The sequence below is a fragment of the Loxodonta africana genome, chromosome 7, assembly GCF_030014295.1.
Source record: "Loxodonta africana isolate mLoxAfr1 chromosome 7, mLoxAfr1.hap2, whole genome shotgun sequence".
NCBI lineage: Eukaryota > Metazoa > Chordata > Mammalia > Proboscidea > Elephantidae > Loxodonta > Loxodonta africana.
In genome coordinates, this window is record NC_087348.1 from 120455721 (window position 1) to 120483420 (window position 27700).

The 27700-nt window shown below is 37.8% G+C and overlaps 1 protein-coding gene across 3 annotated transcripts in view; it reads left to right on the forward strand.

Annotated features, from left to right (window-relative positions):
• Positions 1–27700, forward strand: part of ARHGAP42 (Rho GTPase activating protein 42) — a 321321-nt gene that overhangs the window by 160927 nt on the left and 132694 nt on the right. For all 3 annotated transcript variants that reach the window (XM_010595411.3, XM_003415595.4, XM_064288839.1), the window contains one exon: positions 23591–23662. In XM_010595411.3, the coding sequence (XP_010593713.1) occupies positions 23591–23662 (72 nt within the window). The remainder of the gene's footprint in view (positions 1–23590; positions 23663–27700) is intronic.

Here is a 27700-nt window from a genome sequence, read left to right on the forward strand (position 1 = left end):
TGATTTTATTTTTGTTGTTATTGAGAATATATACAGCAGAACCTACACCAAATTCAACAATTTCTACATGTATAATCCCGTGACATTTGATTACATTCTTTGAGTTGTGCAACTATTTTCACCCCCCTTTTCTGAGTTCTTCCTCCCCCATTAACATAAACTCGTTGCCCCCTAAGTTTCCTACCTAATCTTGCAGTTGCCAATTTGATCCTCTATAGATAGTTCTTCAGAAGAGCAGGATGCTCAAGGCAAACATTCTTTACTAATTAAGCTAACCTACTGTTTGGTTTAAAGATTTTTTATTGTTTGGTTTAAAGAAGACATCAGAGGATATTTTTAATTTAAGGTTTAGAGATTATCTCAGGGCAATAGTTTCAGGAATTCATCCAGCATCCATGGCTCCAGAAAGACTGGATTCTGTGAGAAATTGAAATTCTATCCTGTAGCATTTTCCCTCTTTTGATCAGGATTTATCTATAGATTCTTTGATCAAAATGTTCATTAATGGTAGCCAGGCACCATCCAGTTCTTCCGATCTCATGGCAAAGGAGACAGTGGTCCATGGAGGCAATTAGCCACACACTCCATTTTCTTCACCTATTCCTGATTCTCCTTCTTTTTCTGTTGTTCCAGTTGAATAAAGATGAATTGTTGTGCCTTGGATGGACGCTTGCCTACTTATAAAGCCCTGGGCACTAGGCAGTGAACTAGGAGGTAGAACAGAAGCACTAAACACGTTATTAGGCCAATTAACTAGGATGTGCCATGAAACCATGACCCAAACCTCCAAACCAAGGAACCACATCCCATGAGGTTTTTGGTTGTCCATAAGTAGCTTCAGGAGCTACTCTTTTTGTTGTTCTTGTAAATATATCTATCGCATAACTTTTTTCAATTTAACTTTTTACAGCTGTACAACTTACTGACAGCAATTACATTAATCGGCTGTGCAGTCCTACCTTTAATCAGTGTGATTTTTGCCATCATTGCAAACAGAAACTCTGTACTCCATAAGCAGTACTCCTCTTTCCCCTTCCCTTCTGCCTCTGGTAACCACTAATAAACTTTGGTTTCTGTACGTTTGCCTGTTCTTTTTTTGTATGGAATTTAAAATACTCCACTATTATTTTCAAGCTGTCCCCTGTGTACAGCCAACTTGAATGTTATTGACTGCTTTCTATTTTCTATTCTCTGGAGGTAAATAAATCATGTCATGAGTAAATGATTTGTTCTGGCGAAATATTTTTGGTTTTTAGAAATATAGAAAGAATTCTTATGTTAAAGAAAGATATTCAGGATTTTAAGTTTCACACATTTTCTTTAGCAGTTACTCAACAAGAAAAACTTTAACTTTTTATTTTGAAACAGTTTCAATTTTATAGAAAAACCTCAAAAATAGTGCTAAGAACTCCCATATAGCCTTCATCAAGATTCACCAACTGTTAACATTTTGTCAAATTTGTATTAGCATTTTCTCTTGAGAATAAGTTGCAAGAGCCATCCGTTTTTAAACCCCTGAATAGTAGAATGTCCTAAGAAAAAGGACATTCATTTACATAACTACAATTATCCAAATTTAGAAATTTAACACCGATAGAACACTGTTATCTAACCTACAGATCATTTATAATTTTTGCTAATTGTTATAATAATGTTCTTTGTAGCATTTTTTCTTGACTTTGGATGTGAAAATCCAGAATGGTTACTTAGCCTTTGTTTTCATAACGGACATTTTGAAAAGTTTAGGCCAGTTATTTTGTAGAATGTCCCTTAGTTTGGATTTGTCTTATGTTTCCTTATGAGCGGATTTAGGTTGTCCATTTTGGCAGTAATTAAGGTACCTATGTCATTTGTCCCATTACTGTTGATGTAAAACCTGATCAGTTGGTTAAGGTGGTGTCTGCCAGTTTTCTCCAATGTAAGGCTACCTTTTTCTCCTTTGTAGTTAAAAAAATACTTTGTGGGGAAAGACTATGTGTGTAGATATTCTGTTTGTCACCAGTCTTTGACTTAAACCAAAAACTAAACCGTTACCATCAAGTCCATTCCAACTCACAGCAACACTGTAGGACAGAATAGAACTCTGCCCCATAGGGCTTCCAAGGCTGTTAATCTGTACAAAAGTGGGCTGTCACGTCTTTGTCCTGAGGAGTGGCTGGTGGTTTTGAAGCAATTTTTCTCACAAGAAGTATTTATAATGCCCATCAGCTAATTTAGAAAGGGAATATTTAAGAAATCATGTTCAATGGAAGAAACATAGGAGTCTTGTGTCATCTTTTTGGCAATACAGATATGGTAAACATTAAATATTAGCTCATGCTTCATGAAGTCAGAATGGCTTGTGATACTCATTGGCTTCTAAAATATTTAGATGCAGAGTTCTTTCCTCTCTCTATTTTTTTTACAGGACCTCAGACATGCACTCTGTTTGCTTCATATCACCATCTCTTTTCCCATCCTTGTTCTCCTTTTGCTTTGTTTTTAAACTCCATTTTAAATTTATTTTATCTTACTGTATTATAGCATTTTTATAACCCACATTGAAGATCCTCTTTAGGATATGGTAGTCTAAAACAAAATAGAAATCATTTACATTTAGTCTGTTTATAGAACATAAAATTTTTCATTCTTCAATGAGGATCAGTTGTTGAGTGACCAACTACCGATAGGGACAAAAATATAGTGTAAATTGACATCTCAGTTCAATTCCTAGGAAGCATCCCTGATTTCCACCTTCTTATTTAGACTTGTACTGACCTTCACTGTTTCAAAACTACTTCTCATAGTTTTTCCTAGTGTCCCCATGAAATTATAACATCTTTTCAGACAAGGGCTATCCATGTATTGTATAATACCTCCACTATCATATATATGGAAACCCTGGTGGCGTTGTGGTTAAGTCCTATGGCTGCTAACCAAGAGGTCGGCGGTTTGAATCCGCCGGTCACTCCTCAGAAACTCTGTGGGGCAGTTCTACTCTGTCCTGTAGGGTCGCTATGAGTCGGAATCGACTTGACGGCACTGGGTTGGGTTTATAATATATATACTGTGTATTATCCACAGAACCCAACTATAGTATGGTAGCCTCACATCCTTAGTATCCAGCAAAGTGGTAAGCAAGTAGTAAGTCCTAACTCATTTCTTACTGAATGAAATGTAGAATGAATCAGCAAGTTCTTATGGTACTTATGTTCCTGAGATGCAGTGGCATCTGCAAATTCTAAATCTGTTTCATAGGAATTTTATGATCATTTAGATAAACCATTACTAGAAGACAGGGCCCTTTTTCTTAATAAGTGACTGAAACTTTACCAATAAAAATGTAGCCAATAAAGACAAATGACTGTGAACACAGATCATTCTCTAGTTAACATTATAACTTCTCAGCAGCTAAAAAAGAAACACTTTTGACAGGACCTGTTATGAATGAAATGGAGAGGAGTAGTTTGAGGATATTTGGAATAAGGTCCTAAGATGATACTGAACAGACTGTTGCCTGAGGACAGAGTTGGACTCAAGGTGAACCATTACCGGTAAAGAGTGAATGACAATGTGTTCAGTTTTATGCCAAATAATAGGTGATTATTAAGACACAGGAACAGACTAGGGGCTACAATGATTTCCAAAACTTCACCTAGAAAGCAAATATGATGCCAGACCATCTTGTCAACATTTAGATGTGTGATGTACGCCTAGAGGCTGTAGTTTTTACTTTATAGACTAGACGTTAAATCAAAAGTGAATATATGAACTGGTGTTTAATAGCAAAATACCCAGCACTTATGAAGAAAGTAATTTTTATGCTACAGAGATGGAAAGAAACTTGGAAAGTGTGTATTGAATGTGTGCATCAAACATGTCCTATGTAATTTTTTAAAACAACTAAGCGTTTCTTATATTTCTAAATGTTCTACAGAATGGTGATATGTCCCTTACGAAGGAAAGCCACAAAACAATTGTTCCTTTGGCCTTCCTTCAGTTTACCGAGAGGTACCTGACACACTTCTGTCATTAACAATGATTTTCTATTTTAGGACTTTCTGAAGAGGGGACCAAGTTTAAAAATGTCCTCTGCCTCTTAGAGCTCTCCTCCCATGGGTGGACTTCACAAGACTCCCCACTAAAAATATAAGGGCCTTGATATTCAGTAAAGTGTATAAATCTGAATTATCTAACTTTATAATGCTAGTGATACTGACTATTTGATATTTAATGCTAATTTTCTTTCTTCTTTGACTATGTAAGTTGATTTTAGAATATGCCAAGATGGGAAATTTAACCGAGATCACCTCTATTCTCACTCTCAGATGTTGCCACTTAAAAAGGTTTAAAAAAAGGGGGGGGGGGAGGGAGGGGTATTTTAAAGCAGGGTAGTTTAGGCTGTAATCTTTTAGGATTCTAATATTTTTGTGGTGGGATTCATGCAAAGCTGTCTGTCTCTGATGAGAGGGCCTAATTCTATTTGCTAATGTAGAATCATGTTTAAAGGTATTCCCAAGTTTGTATTAAATTGCTAACAGGCAGTCACTGGTCAGGAGAGAAACGAGTTCATTTCAGTTCAACTAGGTACAAGGCACTACGTTAGTGCTGGATCTGCTGTTAAATATCGGTGCAATTTTAACCTCTTTGGGCTTCAATCATCTTATTTGTGGAAGGAACAATTCCAGCTATGATTACCTCAATGCTCCCCCTTAGCTCTAGATTTTTTTTTTCTCTTAGTCTAACCTTGACATGTGAAAAATAGATTCAGCATACAAAAATGTATGCCATGAAGTACAGCCTGTTGACAAATTAAGGTGTATACACATGTAAACAAGACATTTACTTTATAATTAGATGACATTGAATGTGATAAATGGCGGCTACTACCCAGGTTAATTCAGATACAAAAATTCCTTTTCTTTCACCCTAGACAGTAGACCTAAGCTCTTGACTCTGTAGAAAACAAAACAAAACCTGCTGCCCTAGAGTCATAGATAAAAAGCTATGGATATTTGGATTTATTTCATGGGGAGTTCTTGGCAGTTAATCCAAAGGGGTTTTTCCATAGCCTTTTTTTGTTTTTGTTGCTTCTGAACCTTTTGAATTGTTCAGGGTTCAAGTTCGGGACAGGATTTGCCTTCAGCTCTTAGTGGATTTTACCCTTTGCAGTGATGGTGAATTCAAAGACCTCAAGAGGCACAGCACATGCAAGTGAATAGTAATGGCCGGTAGTGCAAAATGTGAAGAGTCTGTTTAGAATATAGTTTGGATGCCTTTGTCGTTATGATCGCATTCTGTATTTCTGTGATAGGTAATTTAGGATAAAATCTAGATTTCATAACGTGGTTATCAAGGTTCTCCCTGCTCTGGCCTCTGCCCACATCTGTGACCATTTTCCGTTGTCTTTCCTATGATTTTGTCACACTGGCCTTCTTTTCATTCCATCAGCATGGCAGTCAAGCTTCTATCTTAGGACTTTTGCACTTGCGATTCTCCCTGCTTCTTCTAGATCTTTGAGTGGAGAGGGGTTCTTTTAATTCGTGTCTCAGTTTTAAGGCCACCTGCTCAGTGAGGCTTTTTTCTACCACCAAGTTGACATTATTCCTCCCAGCGCCATCATTTTCTGTCATGTCGACTTGTTTTGTTCTTCATAGTTCTATCATTATTTCATACCTTGTTCATGTTTTCTTATTTGAGTTCTTTTTGCATTGTAATATATAAGTCCCAAAAGAGCATGGACTTTGTATTCTGTGATAAATATTTGGCTGGAAAAAAGGTTTGAGTTGCAGGCATAAACTCATAAATTATGACCTAACGAATGAAATGTTGTAAACTAAATCATTAACAACACCTAGCTTTGGGTCACAAGCTGTAAAAATGGCATGGGGGCAGTGTCTGACCACCTCTAACTTCATGTGGGGAAAGGAGAATCAAGATCAACAGCCCAAGGCTGATTCCTATGAGGTAGAGGTCAGGCATGCCTCCCCTCTCCACCATCTTTACAATTCTGACACCAACTGTCCCTCCCCCAGCACTCTACTTCTGTGCCGCGTTTGATAAGTCATTGCATTGGCCACAGAACTCACGGACGATACTCACAGTTATGGGGTTTATTAGGAAAATAACAGGTTATAATTCAGGTTCAGGAACACTCAGGATACAGTTCTTCCAGCAGGACAGCCTCTTCCCAGCCGTGCGCAGGTATACCTCTCCCTGGCCCTCAGCCTTTGCCCCGCTCGGCAAGTGTTACGAAGCTCTTTTAGCTCTGCCGATAAGTGCCTGGAGGCACCCCACTCTTGCCAGTAAGCCTCGGCCCAGAGGCCAGCTCTAGCTCCTTGGGTTGGTGAACGTAGCTCCACCAAGTGCTTAGAGGCACCTACTCCACCAGCAAGTTTTCTCACTCTGTGGGCTGGGCGATCTCCTGTCACTTTTCTGCCAGTCTCCTGGTTCTGCTGTCGCATTTTCTCTGCCGGTGCTTCTTGCTGAAGGCGTTATAGCTCTCTCGTGGCTCCCTGGTTCCAGGAGCTTCTCAGCACAGGAATCCTGGGTCCAAAGGGCATGCTCCACTCCTGGGTCTTCTTTCTTTTGGGGTTGAGATCTTCTCTTACCGACTATGGGATGGCTCATTTTAAGCCCAGCAGGATGGCAAAACTGACCACTCCTGTCCTTAGGGTTCCTTGTTTGCCTTTTCTCACCTAGTCATTTGTTGGGAATTACAAAGACTATGGCTAGAAGGGCCATATTAAGTAATTAATTGTACCACAAAGCATTTGATTTGTGATTAATTTCAAATTCTTCTTGTCTGAACTCCTGGTTGGGCAGTAACTTTTATTGGGTGTGTGGTCTGAGTAAACACACTAGAATAAAAACGGAAGTCTCCTTAAGGGTAGCTGAAGATGTAGAAGTTTCTGAAAATAAATTTTATCCAATTCACAGCTTGACCTAAGCTTGCTCTTGTTTTCACCTTTTTGTCCAGGTGCTGTAACTGTAACACAGTAATGTAATTTGGTACCTTAGTAATTCAGATAGTATGCTGCCTGGCTGGTCAGCATAAAGACCATGAGAAGCTGAGTTTTTGATCCTTCATTTTTCCAAGGTTGTTTATAAGCCTAATTGAATATTTGGCACAGGTAGCAAGGCATCTTTCAGTGATAAGACAGCTGGCCATTGCTTATTCATCCCTAATAAATATCTCCAGATAGGTTATTTTGCCAATTAGCATTTAGCATGCCTATACTTACTCCTTGGAAACTGTATGGGGCAGTTCTCCTCTGTCCTATAGTGTTGCTATAAGTTGGAATTGACTTGATGGCAACGGGTTTGGTTTTTTTTTTTTGGTATTCTTACTACTTTTTTCCAAAGTGGTAACTAGAGTTCATAAAGAAACAGAATAAGTTCCAGAAGTTAATCTAATGCATTTTGCCTTTTAAAAAGTAGAAATGAAAATTTAAATGACGTAATTAACCTTTCGTTTGTACATGCAGTGACGACGTATATAACGTGGGATACCCAAATAGAAGGTAGCCTGCATTCGTATTATCTGTTATAACCTTGTTTCTCCAAAAGAGACGAAACTCGTTGCCACCAACTGGATTCCGACTCAGTGGTAACTTCATGTGTGTTAGAGTAGATCTGCACGCCACAGGATTTACAATGCTGATTTTTTGAAAGTAGATCCTCAGACCTTTCTTCCGGGGCACCTCTGGGTGTACCCAAGCCTCCAACCTTTCAGCTAGCAGCCAAGTGCATGAGTGGTTTGTACCACCCAGGGACTCGAAAAGAGACAAAGGGTGACTTAATACTGAAATCCATACATTTCAGTTTTTCTCATCCTCAGTGGGTCATCAGAACACCTCACCCTCAACCAATATATGCATGAATGGGCTATTGTTTGAGATTGAAACTGGCGTATGAGTAGGAAAATGACATTTCATTTGCATGAATATAAAGTCCAGCATTGTCCACAGTATCACTTAAGTTTGATTTTGGCCTTTGCTATTCTCTACCTTTCTCTCTTCCAATCCCCTTTCACCCCCAAAAGAGCCAAGAAGCTTATATCGGGAATACTTTTTGGCCAGTAACTGTATGCCTCAGATACTGCTCCAGGCCCTGTAGGATATAAAATTGAAAAAGCTGGAGGCAGAGACATTTCTCAAAAAACTCATCTAGTTGGGAAGACAGACTTGCATAAAATATGGTCTGCAAAGTCCTGTTATCTGCTATAATAGTTGTATGATTAGTACCCTCTGCGGCCCTTAAAATTTAAACTGAGGATATTAGGGAAGGCTTACAGAGGAGGTGACATTTGAACTGAGGTTTAAAGGAAAAGTAAGAGGTATTCAGTTAGGGACTGGAACAAGTGAATAAGAAAAGGACAATTATGGGAAGAGTCACGGTGTGTTCAAGGGTTTACAAGTAGTGTTCTGTGGTAGAAGAGAAGATATCCCATGAAGAAGTGGCATAAGAAAAGGTTATTAGAAGGATGCAAGGGGCCCTTTTATTAAGATTTTAGGGTCTTGGGCTAAGGAAAGCTGAAGTTTTAGACAGATAACAAAAGTTCAGAAGTGACATACTGTACTTTGTTTTTTAATTAAAGATCATTCTGGCAGCTTTGTGAAAAGTTAAACATGGATGTGTTGTGAAAATGGGGGCTAAGAGATGTGTGAGGTGGATATTGCTCTAATCCTGGAGAGATGTAATGGGAGGCATACTAAGGCCATGGGAGAGCAGGGGTTGGATGTGGAAAATGAAGGAAAGGCCGTGGTCTAGTGTAATTGGGCAGCTGGCTGAATTTCGTGCCATTTGCTGAGAGAGAAGACAAATTGGGAGTGAGCGGAGAAATGATGGAACCTGTTTGGGGGTGTTTTTTGGAGGTTCCTGTGGGAGTGGGACATACTATTGGCTTTACAGATAAGGAGCTTAGCAGAAATGTCTAGGTTGGAGACAAGATTTGTAAGCCATTGCTTCAAGTGATATTTGAACCTATAAAAATGTATTAGCTCGCCCAGGGATAGAGTGTAGAGTTTTCTCTTATGTGGTAATGTAAGATAAATGTATGTGACTTGAGTTTGCCTTTGCCCTTTTACTCTGAAAGAGAATGCTAGAAAGATGATCTAGGTCAAAAGCCCATCAAAGATTACCGAAGATGCAACTAGACGATCTCACGAGGACATAAATTGTAAGGATGGGGTGGAAGCTGCAGGCTGAAGGATGCTAATTTCAGAGCCTCGTGTCTTTATTTAGCATGAAAGGTTATTTTTCTTTTTAATGGTTATGACATACAGTGCAGTTTTATTATATTCCTGAATTATCTGAAAAGATGCATTTTCTTCATCCAGCATTTTCAGCTATTAACCTTTTTAGATTATTTAAAATATATCTTAGCAAATCATTGAAATTGTCAATGATTTCATTCCACTTGGATCAACAATCAGTGTCCATGGAAGCAGCAGTCAAGAAATCAAATGATGCATCGCATTGGGCAAATCTGCTGCGAACAACCTTTTTAAAGTTTTAAAAAGCAGAGATGTCACTCTGATGACTAAGGTACGCCTGGCCCAAGCCCAGTCTTTTCAGTCACCTCATATACATGCAAAAGCTGGACAGTGAAAAAGGAAGACAGAAGAATTGATTGATGCTTTTGAACTGTGGTGTTGGACTGCCAGAAGAATGAACAAATTAGTCTTAGGAAAAATATGACCAGAATGCTCCTTGGAAGTGAGGATAGCTAGACTTTGGCAGGCTTACTTTGGACACGTCATCAGGAAAAGCCAATCACTGGAAAAGAACATCATGGTTGGTAAAGGATCAAGAAAATGAGAGAAATCCTGAATGAGATAGGTTGACACAGTAGCCACAACAGTGGATTGGAACATGATCATGAAAATAACACAGTTCTGGACAACATTTTGTTCTGTTATATATAAGGTTGTCCAGAGTCAGAGCCAACTTGACCGCAAGTAACAACAACATGTCTTAACAATAGTCGTACCCTTGATTGTGTTAGGACATTACTAAGAACAGAATTCAACAGGCAGGATGTGATTCTCAGCAGCAGAAGTGATGGGAATTGGGTGTTGTGAGGATTCTGTGTTTGGTGACCTGAGTAACATTGACATAACTAGGGTGTTAGAACTAGCAACAGCCTCCTGCTTGTGTAAACTAGGCATATGAGGAGCTAAATTTCTTTTGGACTAAATATAGTAAATATCTTCTAATTTCTCAGGAGGAATTTAAAAAAGGGGAAGGAACCAAGAGAATTTGTTTCTTGATACTTTTTTGTAATCAGGTAGGATGATTTAGATATCTTTTTTTTAGTATGGTATAGTGACTGCATCACGTTGTATGCATCACTATCAGCGCACCAGAGCCTGAATGTCTCAGGCTGTCTGCCACTTTCAGGAAGGAAAGTACTTTCCAAGCTTCATTTTAGGTAGAAAAATCTCAGCCAGTTCTGTGAACTGAAGGTAAGGCTGAAAGAGGTCGGATGTTAATGATTTATTAAATGATTGTGTTTTCTTTTGGGACATACTTTTCACAGAGAAGGAAAAGGGTATTGTTTTTTATGTTGTTTGTCATGTGTTGTAAAGAGAATTTCTCTAGTACTGACATGTCACTCGTACTTCACATGATGTAAGAAAGACCTCACAGAAAGAACTAGAAGAGATTCTTCACTTCATTGGGTAAGAAAGGTTTTTGACAGTTGTACAGTGTGGAAAACCAGCCCATAGTCTATGACCAGATCTGGATTTGGAAAAGACCAGAGACAAGAGTTAGAACATATGGAACTTATTTGGGAAGTAATTCTTAGCTATGACTAAGAGCCTGTACTCAAGTGCCTGGGAAAGTTTAAAAGAAAATCTTTGCAAAATAAATCATATCTCTTGTTTGCTAAATTGTAGGACTGAGATAACTTCTGGGTGCTCATGGAATTTTGTAATTCTGTACTAAGCTCTAAAGTTTGCTCTCTTAATTAGTTTTTCCTGGTTTTATTTTTAATAACACTGAGATTCAGTTTGCTGGTTTATTCAGTTAGGGAATTATTTATTTCGAAAGATTATTCTCTCTTCTCCCCAGTCCTCAGAGATCCTTAAAATATTCATGTACACGCGGACACCCAAGGGGTAGTTTATAGTAAAGATATGCCATGTGGGTGTATTAGCTTCTGGTACTGTTTTTTTCTTAACTGCACAAGTTCCAATTACAATGTTTCCTGAGTTTATTTATATCAGGATAGTATGTGACATAAACATCCCAAATAAGTGTTGTTCCAGGGAAGTGAACTAGGAAAACGCAGAACTACTGTGGTTACATTTCTGAAAGAATATCCTTTTTTCTCATTTCCCAGATTTTAATTGGGTGGAATTATATGGAGAAATGCCCTTGATTTAGTAATTATGGTAATCTCCTCCTTATCTTCCCTGGAGCCATGCTGATTCTTACCTCAGGATTTTCACCACTAGGCATTTCATAAGCCAAGAAAAGTCATTATTATTTTGCTCAGCTTGGCCTTTTATCACACATAAATATGGCATCGGTGAGATAGTAAAACTGTGTTTTGGGAAGCAATGAAACAGTGCACATCATTTTTCCTAAAAAAAAAAAAAAAAAAAAAGATTTGTAATAGGGAAAGTACATCCACATTTCAAAGTTTAGAAATTAGAAAGTATGAAAAGAATACATAATTTCATCTCTCTATACAATTCTTCTTCAACTGCCCTTTTTTTTTAATAGGGGAAGGGGCCAATATCCATACTAAAATTTTATATAACTTCGTTTTGGGATAATACTAATTTTTGCTTCTGTAATACATTGTTACCTGAGAAGTGGTGTGATGTGGTATAACGCAGTGATTAGGAGTATGGAATCAGACTGCTTGGGTTCAGATCTGGGCTCACACTTACTAGTTGTGACCTTGGGCAAATTACTTAGCCTTTTTGGGCCTCAGTTTCCTGGCCTGTAAAATGTGAATAATAGTAGTACCTTCTTCATAGGGTTGTTGTAAGCATTGAAGTAGAACTCTCCTGGCCCATAGTAAATGTGCAGTTATTACTTTCATTGATGTACTCTAGAATTCATTTCCCTGCTTTTTTGATGGGAGTGACCTGTTAGCATTTCCCCTGCGTGCTTTCAGGCCTGTTACTATATAATGCCCCCCCAGTCCCATTCTTGGTTTCCATCTAAATTCTAGCAAAGCCATGTGTTTTTCTTTTTCCAGTTTTCACTTCAGCATGGCAGTGAAATCAACCTTAAGGAAGTAGGAATGGAAAGATACTGAAAGTTATATGCATTTCTTGCTTTTTAAAGATTACCACTCTTTCCATTTTAGCCCACAGTGGCCATTGGTATAATGGTCTGCTGTTAGTGAAGTTTTGACTCCAAGCATAGTACTGTACATTCTTTTGGAAAAAAACAGTTTGTAAGTAAAGAACCATGTGTGAATATAAAGAAGTCATTCTAAATGCATGGTTATTTATTGTTCTTTTATGACTGAATTTTTTCTAAAGATAAAACCTTGCCAGTGAGTTGTAGCTTAGCTTTATATTGCCACTTATATGGATTAGGTACTAAATATCAGAGTACGTATTATAGAAACAGTCCCCCCCACCGCCCCCGAAAAGATTTAGTTTCCTTTAGGCGGCTTGTCCTTGTCAGTAACGTTATGAGAAGCAGTATTTGCTTCGGTAACTTACTGAGGCTCCCAATTTTCTTCCTCGGTGCCACTTGGGTGGGTTTGAACCTTTTGGTTACCAGCGAATACAAACTGCTTGCACCACCCAGGGATCTTATTCTTTGTGCTAAGAGATGTTTATGGCCACTATCATTATGTGATCATGCCACTCATCCCTGCAGAGTCTAGATACAGCTTCAGAATCCTTGTCCACCCAGCACCCCAGACAGCTGCTGTCACTCATATAGACTATGAAGTTAAACCTATTTGTCATCAGTGCTATAGTAGAGGCTTGTTCAAGGTGTTGGCTGTGGAAGCCCAGAAATTGCTTGCTTTGTATAAAAGTAAATTTAGGTGTAAAGAAGTACAATGAGTCTTCCAGGTACTGAGAAAGAGATACTAAATTTTAAATATTATGGTATAGGCTAACATGTTTAAAAAAGATCTGCTTTGATGACTAGATGTTATGGATTGAGTTGTGTTTCCCCAAAATGTGTGTCACCTTGTCTAGGCCATGATTTCCAGTATCGCATGATTATCCACCATTTTGCCATCTGATGTGATTTCCTGTGTGTTATAAATCCTACCTCTGTGATGTTAATGGAAACCCTGGCGGCATAGTGGTTAAGTGCTACGGCTGCTAACCTAAAGGTCGGCGGCAGTTCAAATCCACTAGGCGCTCCTTGCAAACTCTATAGGGGCAGTTCTGCTCTGTCCTATAGGGTCGCTATGAGTTGGAATCGACTCGATGGCAACGGGTTTATGACGTTAATAAGGCAGGATTAGAGGCAGTTATATTAATGAGACAGGACTCAATTTACAAATTAGGTTGTGTCTTAAGTTCATCTCTTTTGGGGAAATATAAAAGAAGTGAGCAGAGAAACGTGGGGACCTCATATGTTCAAGAAAGTAGAGCCAGGAGTGCGTGTCCTTTGGACCCGGGGTCCCTGGGCTGAGAATCTCCTAGAGCGGGGGAAGATTGATGACAAGAAGCTTCCCCCAGAGCCCACAGAGAGAGAAAGCCTTCCCCTGGAGATGGCACCCTGAATTCGGACTTCCAGCCTCTGAGACTGTGAGAGAAATACATTTCTCTTTGTTAAAGCCATCCACTTGTGGTATTTCTGTTGTAGCAGCACTAGAAAACTAAGACACTAGATAAAAAGATAAAAAGAATGTTGTAAAGCTGGCAACTCTTTACTGTTATTTGTAGTTTAATATTGGTGTCTTCCAAATGCACATTTGGCTCCAAGTGGAAGTGTGCTGGTAAATTGTTAACCGCTAGCTCTAAGGGTATGTGTGTGTGAAGTCCCAATTTGTAGTGCTTGCTGATTTCCATAGTGGAAATGCTTCCATCTTGGATGATTTCATGCTAGCCATATGAGGTCACTGAATACTGGTTGGGAAGAGATGCCCACAAGTTCCCATGAGCTGCTATGAGAGGCCTCAGCACCACCAACTCCGACCTACCCGCATAATCCTTTCCCATTTGCTCCCTGTACTAGTTAGATTAGTCTCTGCCTTGTTTAATATACATTTCTGTCCTCTGGAATTTCTCTCCCCCCACCCCATTTCCATTCCTTTTCTCCCACCCTTTGCCCATCATTGCAAAACTGCATTAAGCAATTTGAGAAATTGCATGTACATTGGGACATCTTAAATCTTTCTTAAGGTTTTAGTAATCTGCTGTTATCTATGTATTGTACAATTATGATTAAAATACATTAACATTCAGCTACTAAAATGTAATTGCTGTAAGATAACTGTGACTCTAGGAAATTATTTAATGAAAAAAAATTTTTTTTAATAAACTCACAAATGCTACTAGAAGTATGCTTAAATTCACAAATGAAGAATTTAAACAAGATAGATGATTTTATTTTGTCTTCCCAAAGGCACTCTTGGTAGTGAATACCAAGAGGAGTAGAGCAATATCAGCTAGAAGAAATGGCATTAAAAACTGGGGGAAAAGGGGAATGAACAGTGGATCACATACTTCTTGAATTTGTTGGAGTATGCCCCCCCCAAAACACTTTCTCTGCCTTTAATTTAGGGAGTAAATCTGGGGGGAAAAATCTTTTTGAGGCCATATTAACTCAGCTTGGTATATACCTTGTTTCTTATTTTCCAGTTGGGGAAGTGGGGAAGAGCATAAAAGCATTAATATACATGGGATAGCAGTGTTCTTAGTTACCTAGTGCTGCTGTAACAGAAATACCACAAGTGGGTGGCTTTAGAAAAGAACAGAAATTTATTTTTTTACCATTCTGGAGGCTAAAAGTCCAAATCAAATTACTTTTGTGAGCCCCTCTCCTAGTTTTGGTGTCTGCTGGCAGTCCTTGGCATTCTTTTGCTTATAGGCATTCCTCACAATCTTCCCGTGTTTGTGTGCATGTGTGTGTATGTCTGTGTTATATTGATCTTTTTATAACTCAGAAGCGATTAGGTTTAGGACCCAGCCTACACTGCTGTGACCTCAAATGATTGATCGATTACATTATACTAGATAGCAGTATAGAAGGCGATTTGATCTACCCAAGGCTGGTTGATCTAATCACACGCAGCTGTTCCATGACAGCAGCTAGACTAATGTTTGGCCAAACCACTGGGAACCATAGCCTAGCCAAATTGACACCTAAAATTAATCATCACAAGTGGTGTTAGGGGAAAATTTTTGGCAATCTGTCATGGTTTTAACAAATACAAGAGAGTCGTTGTAATCTAGAAACAATAGCGCCAGGGTTACACACATTCAGCAAGTCCTGGGATTTCCTAAGAGCATCCATATGAAGAGGACTGAGTAAAGTACTCTTACAAATATCCTTGCGGCAGTTGGGAACTGTAAGTTGAAGAATTTCTACTTAGATGCAGGAGTGATTATTTAACTCGTTGAGGAGAAGCAACAGGCTTGAAGGGTTTCTTAAATATCCCTTTGAAAACACAGGCTCCGAATGCTGTAACTTCAGCCTCTTCCTTGTGTGACCTTTGCGTTAATACAGTCATGTGTTCTAGAAAAGTGCTTTCCTAAAAACATACTTTTTGGTCAAAGTCAAAAGAAAAGTATTTGCTAAAGTGAATGTGCAGGACTTTTGGAGTAATTATTTTAAGAAGCTTTTAAGATGTCAATTCTAATTTGGCATTTCACATATCTTGTTATTTATAGTTTGATCTTTTTTTCTGATTTTTTTAAAACCTTCATTATTTTAGATTTAAAGTAGCAATCAAAATGTCAATAAGTAGACACAAATTTGTGAGGAGGCAATGCATTATGGTTATGCCTGCTGTTTAAAAGATGTTCTCTACAATGCTTAAATGCTTTAAAAAATATTCTCAGTTTAACCTCCCATTAGACATTTCTGGATAAAAAAGAATAAAGCAAAAATAGGTTAACAATAACAATAGGAAAGCTAAAATAAATAACATACCCCTTCTGTTTCAAATAACTTGGTATTCAGAGATTTCATTTGATACAACCTAGAGTTATGAATTTTTTTTTAGAGTTATGACATTTTTGGATCACAGTGGATTGTATGAAATTTTTTCGATTTATTACCCTTCTCCACTTTCTCTGCAACTTTCTGTGAAAATGGTCAATTCCTTCTTGGTTCAGTGGTTTTCCGTTCCTCCACCTTATGACTGTAGATAGTTTTATTTTAAAAAATAGCAAACCTTAACCTGAGTTATATTTGGAGGTAGTCTTAAACTCTGTAAGCTTGCCGTCTTCCGACGAAACTACTCTCATTCAGTTAAGAAGCCTCGACATCCAGTGCATGCTGGTGAGATTTCACCCTGTTATACTAAATCTTCAGTAGCAACTTCCTAAGTCATCTTTGAAAATAATATATAGGTGCGTTGCAATTGACTTACTCAAAAGAATGAGTTTAATAGGGAAGCAGTTCATACTTTGTAGTTATTAAATTGTTATGATTATTAGGCATAAAGTATAAAATCTAATCTTTAAAAACTGCAATGAGGAAGAAGCTATATTACCATCTTCATTATATGGAAAGGAAACTGAGACTTAGAGTGTTTGAATAACTTGACCAAGATTGTATAGCGGTCATTGTAGAAACGAAGAATTAGATCCAATCCAGTGTACTATTCTGGAGAGTATACTATTTTTAGTTATCTTTGGAAATAAAAGAAGGGATTCATATAGCAACATTCTCCAAAAACTTAACTTTCTTTTCTCTATGTATTTTAATAAGAAAAGTAGCGTTATTAAAAGTGAATGTTAAATTCAAGGGAAAATTGGATCTAATCAATTGAGATCCAGTGGGCGTGGGGTTCATAATGGAACACTAGCTTAATAAGTAGAATCGAAGCATTCAAATATTCAAGTAGCAAGTGGCATTCAAGTAGGAATTAAATGGATGACTGCAGTGCCCATATAGCTTTACAAAGTACTATTTTTGTTCTTTTTTTAAATAGATGAAGATATGGCATTTCAGAGCAATTTACTAAATTAAAGAATATAAAGTAAAATGCCTTTAATCTTTCACTTCTGATCACTTATTATATGCTGTGGGTTTATTGACCAAGAGAAGGACTGTCTCCAGTGTAGCTGTGGAGAGTTAACTTGACCAGTACTGGAGAGTGAGCCCCAGGCTAGCCCTACGCTTGTCAGAGCTTCTTCCTGGGAAGCTATTGGGGCGGGAGGAATGGAACAGGGATTGGGGACAAAACAAAAGAGAGATACTTACCTATAATCCCAAATTAGAACTCTGATCAGATTTTCTCAGTTGCAAATACCAATGGGAAAATAACCCATTCTTGTTAAGGAGACTATTTGTAGATGTCTTCTGCATTTTTTTTCTGCATTGATTATGTTTGATCCACTCATTATTGCTTGCCTTTGTGATTTGTTGACATGGATTGACTATATTGACATCTCAACAGAAATTATTTTTGCCGTGAGCAATACCATTGCTCCTTGTTGTCTCAAGCAGTTGTTTTAGATTGCACTGCAGAGCAGCCTTAAATCTGCTTATCTAAATTCCAATTTTTTTTAGCTCTCTGGAAATTTGAGATATAGAATTGTAAGTTGTTTTTACTTCCTGGTGTTATCTATTAAGTTGCTGGATAATGGGACACTATAATCACTGATTAGTGATGAACCGTGTCTAGCACCAACAACTGGATTATAACCAAAACCTGGGAAGGGAAAACAGAGTGCAATTCTCCTTTCAGATTTCTTTTATTCCATTGCAGCTCCCTCTATTTGACAAACAATTTGTGGGAAGGTTCTCAATAGTGAAAAGCAAGCATTGGAAATTCCTATTGGCTAGCACTTGAAAATCCATGATATATAGAAAATTGTAATTCATGTACATCTGAAGAAAAAGAAAACCAAACATATGTGGAGTGTCATTCTAACCACATAAAAACATTTCTAGCCATTACTTTTGAGTGATTTATGAGCACTCCCTTGTGGCTGTTTATTAGAACCACTTGAAATAGCAAAAGAGAAGGAACAGGAAACGTAATTGCCTGGATTAATGTCATAAACCCACAGTAAAGTGTGTCTACCTGCTAAATGTAGCATTGTAAAGCATTCATTAACCAACATCAGATTTGCTTCTCTCATACTGAAAATAAGTGAAATCATGGATAATTATTTTTGAATTTTAAATATGGATCTGTATCTATAAAAATACATTGTTTAAACCCAAGGTGTAGGTAATGATTAATAAATTATAAAATAGTCAATAAGTTTTAATTATGTCAATTACAGAAATAAGACATTTTCAAGAATTTATATTATCAGTATCTGGGGAGAACATTAAAATCTCTTTTGTATTTTTCCTAAAATAGTAAGCTCATGCAAAGCCACACATTCCAAAAATATTATGGGATCTTGAATCTCCTTAATGCTGTGACTTGATTTTTCACTACCAAGTATTACCTTCTGGAAGGAATTTCATTAAGCTTCTTGTGTAAATCTGGGGAGAAAGAGGTCCATGTGGGCCAAAATTGCATTTCTCCAGACTGTGGTTTCTTTTTCTTTCTTTTTTAATTCCTTCCCTCCCTCTCTCCCTTGCTCCCTTCCTTCTTCCTCACACTCCCCTTCCCGTCTTCCCCTTCCCGCTCCCTCCCTTCTTTCTTTCTTTTTTAAGAATTTGCTAGATTTGTCATCAGAGTATAACCCTAAGTCACATTTCTGGTAAGGGCTGCCCACCATTTTTTATGTTATTTTCCTTTAGTATGTAGTAGTAACAACAACTTGTTTAATCCAACCAAAGTTTTAACACCTCTGTACTTCACACTTCAGTTACTTAAGAATTGAAAAATGTCGTCCATATGATTGACCAGTGTTCAGAAGTTAAGTAATGCATATCCTGAGGGTTGTACAAAGATGAGGGTCAGAAGCAGCCAAATCGGATTATAAATTCACCTAAGTGCCCTTGGAGTGCTGGTGTTTCTATTTTGATCTCTGACTTTAAATCACATATTGTGAATAGCAGCCATTGACTGCTTACAAAAGCCTCACATTTCAGTTGTAAAACCACACATATGTTATAGTGGTTTATGTGAAAAAATAGATTTGCGGGCTTCCCTGCTAGCTGAAAGGCTACCAGTTTGAATCCACCAGCTGCTCCACGGGAGAAAGATGTGGCAGTCTGCTTCTGTAAAGATTGGTTTTGGTACTATTGTTAGACCCCTGAATGGGTACTGTTCTTTTAAGTTAATCTGGGAGTCCATTTGTAGTTGGGTAACTATGTTTTAAATCATTTTGGGAAACTTTAAGACGCTTAGGATGGTTAGGAGCACACAGTAGGCATTCAGTTAATTCTTTGAAGAAGCTAACATTGAGAACCTGCCACATGCCAAACCTATGGTAGTTATTACTATTTTTTGAGTGTATATTTCTCTGTTAATTTTCATAAAAACCTTAAGAGGTATAGGGAAGAAGACACTGAGTCTTAGCAGTTTTTTAGTACTCCTATTCAAACAGACTTGATCTAACTTTAATGCTTGCATTTTAATACATCCCAGGTGATTTTTAGATTTTCAGCCTCAGTACTCATATAAAATTGACTTTAATCTCTGCATTGTGAAGAGCTTAGCATAGTATTTGGCACATAGTAAGCACTCGACAAAGCATACCTATTGTTACCTCTATCACCCATGATTTTCTCTCCCTTCCTCATTCTTTCTGTTTAATACTACCCTTCTGCCGTTTTAAAAGAATTTTTTTTCTAAGTTTCTTTAGTTTTATATTAAGAATGAGAGTAGGAAAAGAGAGAGAGATCGATCCAATTCAAAAACAAAAGAAAAATAAACCAAGAAACACCAAAGAAGTAGAGGCCGGGAATAATACTTCACCTGTAGGGTGGTGGTTAATTATTTCATTTGGTTCGTTACATCCTCAGGTGTTTGCTTTCTTTCCAGGTCATATGTATATAACAGCCATCACAGCCACAGAAGGTTTTTGGCAAATTTAAACCATTGTATATGAATGTGGGTGCCAGTGTCTTAGCGTAACGGAATGGCCCATTGTCTCCCTGTCCTTCTCAATTAAAAAAAAATTCATTCATATTGATGAATTCTGCCTTATCGATATGGGAATTTTTTTTTTTTTTTGCCAAAATAAGCCTTTGAGTCTTCCCATGGCCTCAGACTTAATAGGTCCAAAATGAAATTTATCATCTTTATTCTAACTCCACCAAATAAACTCTCTACCTCATTTACCCCCGTTCTGACTGTGATGCCATAGTCCCTGTGTCTGAGTCAGGAATGTTAGCATCATCTTTGGTTACTCTCCTTCTCTGTAGCTAATCTGTCGCTGGCTTCTTTCATCTCTTCCAGAGAACTGTCTCTGGAATTCCCTGCTACTCATCTGTCAACACTGCGGGCACCTGACCTCACTCCTTATCACTTAGGCTTGCATTCCCTTCCCAGCCACTGAGCTGACCAACGTTGCCTTGATTTCCTCATTCTCAAACTGTTCTATGTGTTACTGGCTTCTTAAAACAAGTTTTTACAACAGTATTTTTTTTTAATGTAGAAGTCAGCAGTGATTCTGTATTCAGGCTTTTTTGCTTAGGTTTTGCATATAACTCAGCCTCTCCTTACTGATTTCAGTTGGATTTCCTAGTAACTTCTGTTCAACCATGTTAATAACAACATATAATAATAGTTATACGGAGCCTACTATGTGCCGGACACTGTTCTACGTGTTTCACATTGATTGCACTATTCCCATTTTAGAAAAGTTAACTGATGGCCAGTAACTTGCTCAGCATACTCACAACCATGATTGGTGCATAAAAAGCACATAACGAGTGCTTAATAAATGCTTAATTTGCGCTGGATATGCCTTCCAAATGCCACGCTAAGTTACCCCGTTATCTTTACTTATGATGTGCCCTGTTCAGTTCCTAGAATATTCCTTGTATTCCATGTGTCCAAATCGCACCAGCCATACAAACACTACCTTGAATTATTTAGCACTCATAAAATCCTAATGTATTTACAAGTTCTGTGTAGTTTATCGTGTAACTATTCTCAGTCGAATCAGTTTCATCTTTGAATTTTTCCAAAATTTTTAGCAGTGCTTTACAAACATCAAATAAATACTTACCGAATGAATACATTTATTTTTCTTTTCTCAGTCAGTCTTTAAGCTTCTGGAAGGTTTAGTCCATGTCTTAATTTTTCCCTCCCCTGGAGCTCTCAGCACTGTTTTTGGCACATAATTGGTACTATAAATACCTAGTGATTTGATGTGGGAGAGCCCAGGCCATCCATCTCTCTGGACTTCTGTGGGAAAACAACCTTCTTATAACGTACACACAGATACTTTCAACCCAAAAGACGGTAAAATGAATTCAGGTCTAGTAATGTATTAAGCAGGTAAATACAGAATAAGATTCATCGTCTATACTTGGAAATATCAAAAGCTATCATTTTTGAGCACTTTCTCTATGTAAGGCACTGAGCTAAGCATTTTATGTTAATTATTTCTTAGTCCTTAAAAAGGACTTTGTTAGGTAGATGATGAAGCTGACTCTCAATGATTAAATACCAGGTTTACAAACACTATTTAAACCCAGGTACTCCTGACTCCAAGCACTGTACTACATGTCGTTTTGTTCAGTGTCATTATTGCTGGAGATTTCGCCACTAAAGAAATATCTTCCTGTTTATGTTCTCTAACTTTAAATGCAGTAGATCATGCATGTGAAGTACTTAGCACTGTTTCCAGCATAAAGTAAACATTCAGTAATGTTAACCTTTATAGTGCTATTCCTCCAAATTACACCGAAGCGTTCATGACAGTGCCTTTCCCCCATATGCAAATTTACCTTTAAAAGCTGGATCAGCTATTTATTATGTCTGTAAAACCTGAGTGGATGTGTATATATATATGAATTTGGGGTTTTAAGAGGGCAAAGAGAATTTAGAGAGTGAGATTAAAAGGGAGCTCCTTACTACTGTTTCCACTCATCTTTCTGCGGTAGGACGTCTGCACAGTGTATCTGTAGGCATGCCTGTCTGAGCTTACATGTGGGACTTAGGTGATGGATGTCAGGGGTACCTACAGTTGACCTGCAGTGTCTTTGAAAGGATTTTGAGTATTGATCTACTTTGTATGTTTTCTCAGCACAGGTTTTCAGATCCTCTTTTCAAAATCTATCATCTCATTTTTCTGCAAATTGGTGAATGACAGAATCATAGCAGGCATTAACACTCTAGCTTTTATTTTTTGTGTATCCTATCTTATCACTGTGCCCTTAGATTATGAAACTTAAGAAATATCACCTGACCAGGGACTAACTGGAAACCCGGATGGTGTAGTGGTTAAGAGCTACGGCTGCTAACCAAAAGGTTGGCAGTTCAGATCCGCCTGGAGCTCCTTGGAAACCCTATGGGGCAGTCCTGTAGGGTCGCTATGAGTCAGAATTGGCTGGATAACAATGGGTTTGTTTTGGTTTTAGAGACTAACCAGTTTAATGAAAGTACACTTGTTTTGAAATTTTAAATTTTGATATAATTTCAAGCTTTTGGAGAAGTTGCAAGAATAGTACAAGGAACTGCTATATACCCTTTACCCTATTTTAAAATAGGGTGATATATTTTTAAAGTATGTTTTTCTCTTTATTGTAGCATTTGCTGAGTATGTAATAGATGTGTTCTGTTATCACAGTGGTAAAGCAAATTATACATTTCTTAACTGGGCCTTCTTTTTGTTTTAATGCCTCCTAAAGGTTATTTCAAGATTACCATCCAGCATAATGTTATTCTTAGAAATATGTGACTCCCTTCATTTAGTCCCTGGACCCCACACCTCCCCCCGTCATGATAAGTCCTTCCCAATCAGTATTAACTGAGATTTATGTATTTTGAATTTTAAGTAAATCTTGATTTGGAGTGTGGGATTAAAATTTTATTCATACAAATGAAATTAGGTACTGTTTTAGTTTGTTTGGAAATACTCGAACATTTGGGCAAATCCTGAGTGTAAGGAATCTAATTAAACAGGGAAAAATGAGCCTTATTTTATTTGCAGCTATAAAGTTATAACTGTCTAGTGGTAGAGTTTTTATATGGTTCAATTTTAATGTGGTGCTTGAACTGACTACATTAAACCAGTGTAATTAAAGGTATTTGTAGATATAATATCCAGTGTGCTGGTTCTTAGTTAAGTCTTGGAATAAAAAAGTTAAATATTCAAACTAAAATCTTACCCTGTGCACTTGTTTTCATATTATTTGTGTTATTTTACAGTTTGGGTCAAATGAAATAATATGTGAAAGCAACTTAATTATAAAACAGAAAAACACTATGCAAAATGAAAGATCTTTTCATTTCATTTTACGGAAGCAAACGGTAGGACAAAAGCTGTGTATATTAAACGAGTTGAATATGGGACCCATTTCTTTTCAATACTGTTTACATGAAATTAAACATTTTAATCTCTGTGCATTTTTATTTCAGATTCAAAACGCTAATGATGTATTAATTGCGCCACTTGAGAAATTCCGAAAAGAACAAATAGGTGCAGCAAAAGTAAGTGTTACATTTGTTATTCTTCACATACTCTCTGATACTTAGAAGAAACTTAATTTCAAATGTTAACATTGAAATTAGAATGACCTTTTAAAAGAGTCTGTACGTCATGTTTAAATTTTTGCACAGAGCCTATTAGCCTATTAACAAAGACTGGAATTCTTTTAAACATAAAAGATATTATTCTTCTGCTGAATAGAGAAGGAGTCAGCATGTTATAAGTCAGTTCCTTCCACCCCAACAACTGTAGCAAATAACTGTTTAAAAAAGAGAGTGAAATTTTAGAAAAAATTATGCTGAGCTTTGTTCCTAATGCCTATAAAAGATAAAAATTATGTGCAGGGTATATTGAAAAGTCATATTATTCTTTGTATTTTTTGTTATTAATAGAAATAGTTTGTGGAAAAACTAGACGTGTGCCATAAAGCCTTTGCTTGCATTAGTGTTTAATTGATCAGATTCCAATCAAAATTTTCCCAAACTTAATCATTGACTTTGCATTCTCGTTCTTAGATCTATGTTTTAACCACCAGCTCAGCATCGTGTAAGCACGTAAGAGTTAGAGATTCCAAAACAGAACTCATCATCTTCCATTCTTTTTTCGGTTTTCCCTTTAGCTAATGGCATGCCCCTTACCCATTCAAACAGGGCTATCCATTCTACTGCAAAGCTATTTCTCCCTCTTTCCTCCTAAATTCTATCTGAAATAGGGAAATAGCCTACTAAATGGTCTTCAAACTCGTATCCTAACCTGTTTAAAATTTTTTGCTATCTTTGGTGACATCACTGTTTCAGTGAAGAAACTTTGGTGGTTCTCCTTAAGAGACAGTTTAATGCTGTCAAGGAAAGCTCTCCACAGCTTGTCCATTTGCTGTGTTTCAGTATATCTCCACCGTGTACCATAGCCTGTTCACCAGTCTCTACATTATGTAGACCCTGACTCTGCAGTTGTGAATTTGCCTAAACTTTTCCTTGTGCCTCTGTATTTCTTACGAACAAGTGAAGACTTGCTGAAGTCTTGCCAGCTCTCCATGGCATATTTGATAGCCCTGCACCAGAAAGAACTCTTCATAGAAGCTTTTTCTTATAGCCATTTCCTTTCTAGAACTTTTTTTTCCTTCCTTCTCATACCATCTATACTAGTCCTTATATTTATTTCATGTAGGAAGCTATCACAGCCTGCCTTGAATTGGAGTTTTATTTGCATTCCCCCATCAATCGTGAGTAATTAGTAGGGCAGAGACTAAATCAGAGCCATTTTTGTATTAATCAATTTAGCAAATGTTTATTGATATCATGCTTTGTTTGGCCACATGCAGCTATCATGGTGTTGGATAAGATTAAGGGATACAACTGTAAACAAGACAGACAGGATCCCTGCACTTATGATCCCTGCACTTACATCCCTTATTATCTTTTGTGGAAAACAGACACTGAAGTAATTACAAATTTACTGAGGATTGTGATGCCAAAGTGCAGGGTGCTTTGAGAGCCTGTAATTGATGAACGTGACCTTGTCTGGAGAATCAGAAAATGCCTCCTGGAGGAAGCATTGCTTAAGCAAAGACCTAAATGATGAGAAAGAAATAGCTGGGAATGGGGATACAAGGATGGGAAGGGAAGAATATTGCAGAAGAGGAAGAACAAAATGGCTATGAAGAAAGGCCACAAAGGGCGAGAGAGTCTTTTAGAGCATTTTAAAGGAAAGAGGTCCAATATGTTTGGAATATTGAATGGTAGGCAAGCAGGGGCCACATGTATAGCTTTATAAAGTGTTCATAGTATTTTATTACTTATCCTAAAGGCACTGATAAGCCATAGAAAATTTGGAAGCAAGGGTTTTATATCCATTTTTAAAAATATTACTCTGGCTGCCATATCATTCATGGATTGGAGGAGACAAAACTACCTGTGGGCCAGTTGGAAGCAGGAATTCCTGGTGGCTTTTAGAGGAGTTCTTGGGTGGTGCAAACAGTTGATGAGTTTGTCCGTTAACCAAAAAGTTAGAGGTTCGAGTCCACTCGTAGGCACCTTGGAAGAAAGACTTGGCTATATACTCCTGAAAAAATCAGCCATTGAAAATTGGATCGAATACGTTCATACTCTGACACAACGGATTCACCATGAGTCAGAAGTGACGCAGTGGCAACTAGTTTTTAGACTCAGAAGGCTGTGGAGACAAAGAGAGGTAGGTATGAGAACTATTTCAGAGGTAAAATGGAAAGGATAGGAAATAGGTTACCTACTGTGAAGTAAGGAATGGGGAGGTTTCAGGGATGACCCTGAGGGTTCCAAGTTCCATAACTGTGTGTTAGAACTACTTAATGAGATAGGCAACATTCCTGTGTGAATGGCAAAGATGGTGAGCTCAGTTGTAGACATATTGAATTTATACTTCCTCCAAGAAATCAAAGTAGAAACGTTGAGTTGACTGGTATATTCAGATCTGGGTCAAAATTATCGTCCTCAAAGTGTTAATTAAAGTTATAGGGGTAAATGAGATTTCCCCTGGGAAAGAACAGAGTGAGAAGAGGACCTAGGACCAATAACCTGAGAACTCCCAACATTTAATGTTTGGGCACAGAAGGATAAGACGGCTAAGTAGGGTGAGAAGGAAGTGTCAGAAGAAAGAAAAAATTACAAGTGTGATATCCCATAACAAAGTCTTTTCAAGAGTAATAATAGCCGATCTATCTTGAGAGCTGTGTGGCAGGGACTTCACAGAACTATTACATCTGGGACTTAATCCTCACAAATAACTCAGGTAGCTGCTGGTGTTTGTTTCATCTGCTTTAAAATAGGGAAAATTATGAGGTAACTTCTACTGTATTACAGAAGTAGGAAGTGGCAGAATGTGGACCTGAAACCAAGCCATTTTACTTCAGAACCTCAGTGTACACGACTTCACTTTGCCCATGGTATTTTTTAAATAAAATTAAAGAGTTTCACGAAAAATTCTTTTACTAATTTGGTGTAATACAAGTTTTTTTTTTGGCCCCTCTAGAGGACTAAATTTCTTTTGTGTGTGGATTATTCTTTTCTTATCTGATGATTTAGGTTAAAGTTTGAGTTTCAGGGTAACACTTTTTTTTTTTTTTTTTAAATCCCGACTCTTGGACAGAAAAACAAAGAACACAGAGCACATACTATGGCCTTGCCACCTCCAAGGGAGGTTGGAAGGAGTCCTGTTGGTGCAGTGGTTAACCCAAAGGTCAGCAGTTCAAACCCACCAGCCACTGCATGGGAGAAAGATGTGACAGTCTGTTTCTATAAAGATTACAGCTTTGGAAACCTTATCGGGGCAGTTCTACTCCGTCCTATAGGGTTGCTATGAGTCACAGCAGACTCAAGGGCAGTGGGTTTTTAATAGGGGAGGTTAAACTTGCGCTAAAATAAAATAGGTGAAATCTTGAGCACGAAACTTATTGCACTCAGTCTTTCGGTGGTGGTGGGTCTGTGTATTTCGTCTGCCTGGTGCTCTTTGTTCTAAATTGTTTCTAAGCTACAAAGTCCTCCCTGTTTAGTAAACAGAATTGTGAATTGCAAACAGGCATTCTCTTCTGAAATACATGTATAGATCAGTTTTCTTTTGGTATTGTGGAAGCATCTTGGGAAGAATAAAAATATTTGAAGATATTTATTTTTCCATTGCTTTGCTCCCTATTCGGCTCAGCTGTTTTCTTACTTGGTAAGTCAAGTTAATTCTACAGATGACACTGCTGCATTTCTCAGTCTTTGCAGTGGTGGTTTTCTGTAAGTATGTTCAGGCCGATCAGCTAGCTGGAAGGCAGGGATGTCAGTTAAGTGCAAAATATTCTACTGTAGTCGGCGACCTCCTCAGCTTGGTCCTCAGAGGCAAAGAGTGGAAAATGCTGAGTCAAGGTGGCCCTCTTGTCACAACCAGATGATATTACTTAACTGAAGTGGGTAACATCCACGGACCACAGACATGTCCTTTGTAGTATGTTCTGTGGAGCTTTGAGACACCTGATAACTTTGCAGTGGAAAGGGAGTCCTTTAGTGAGTTACAGTTGTTGG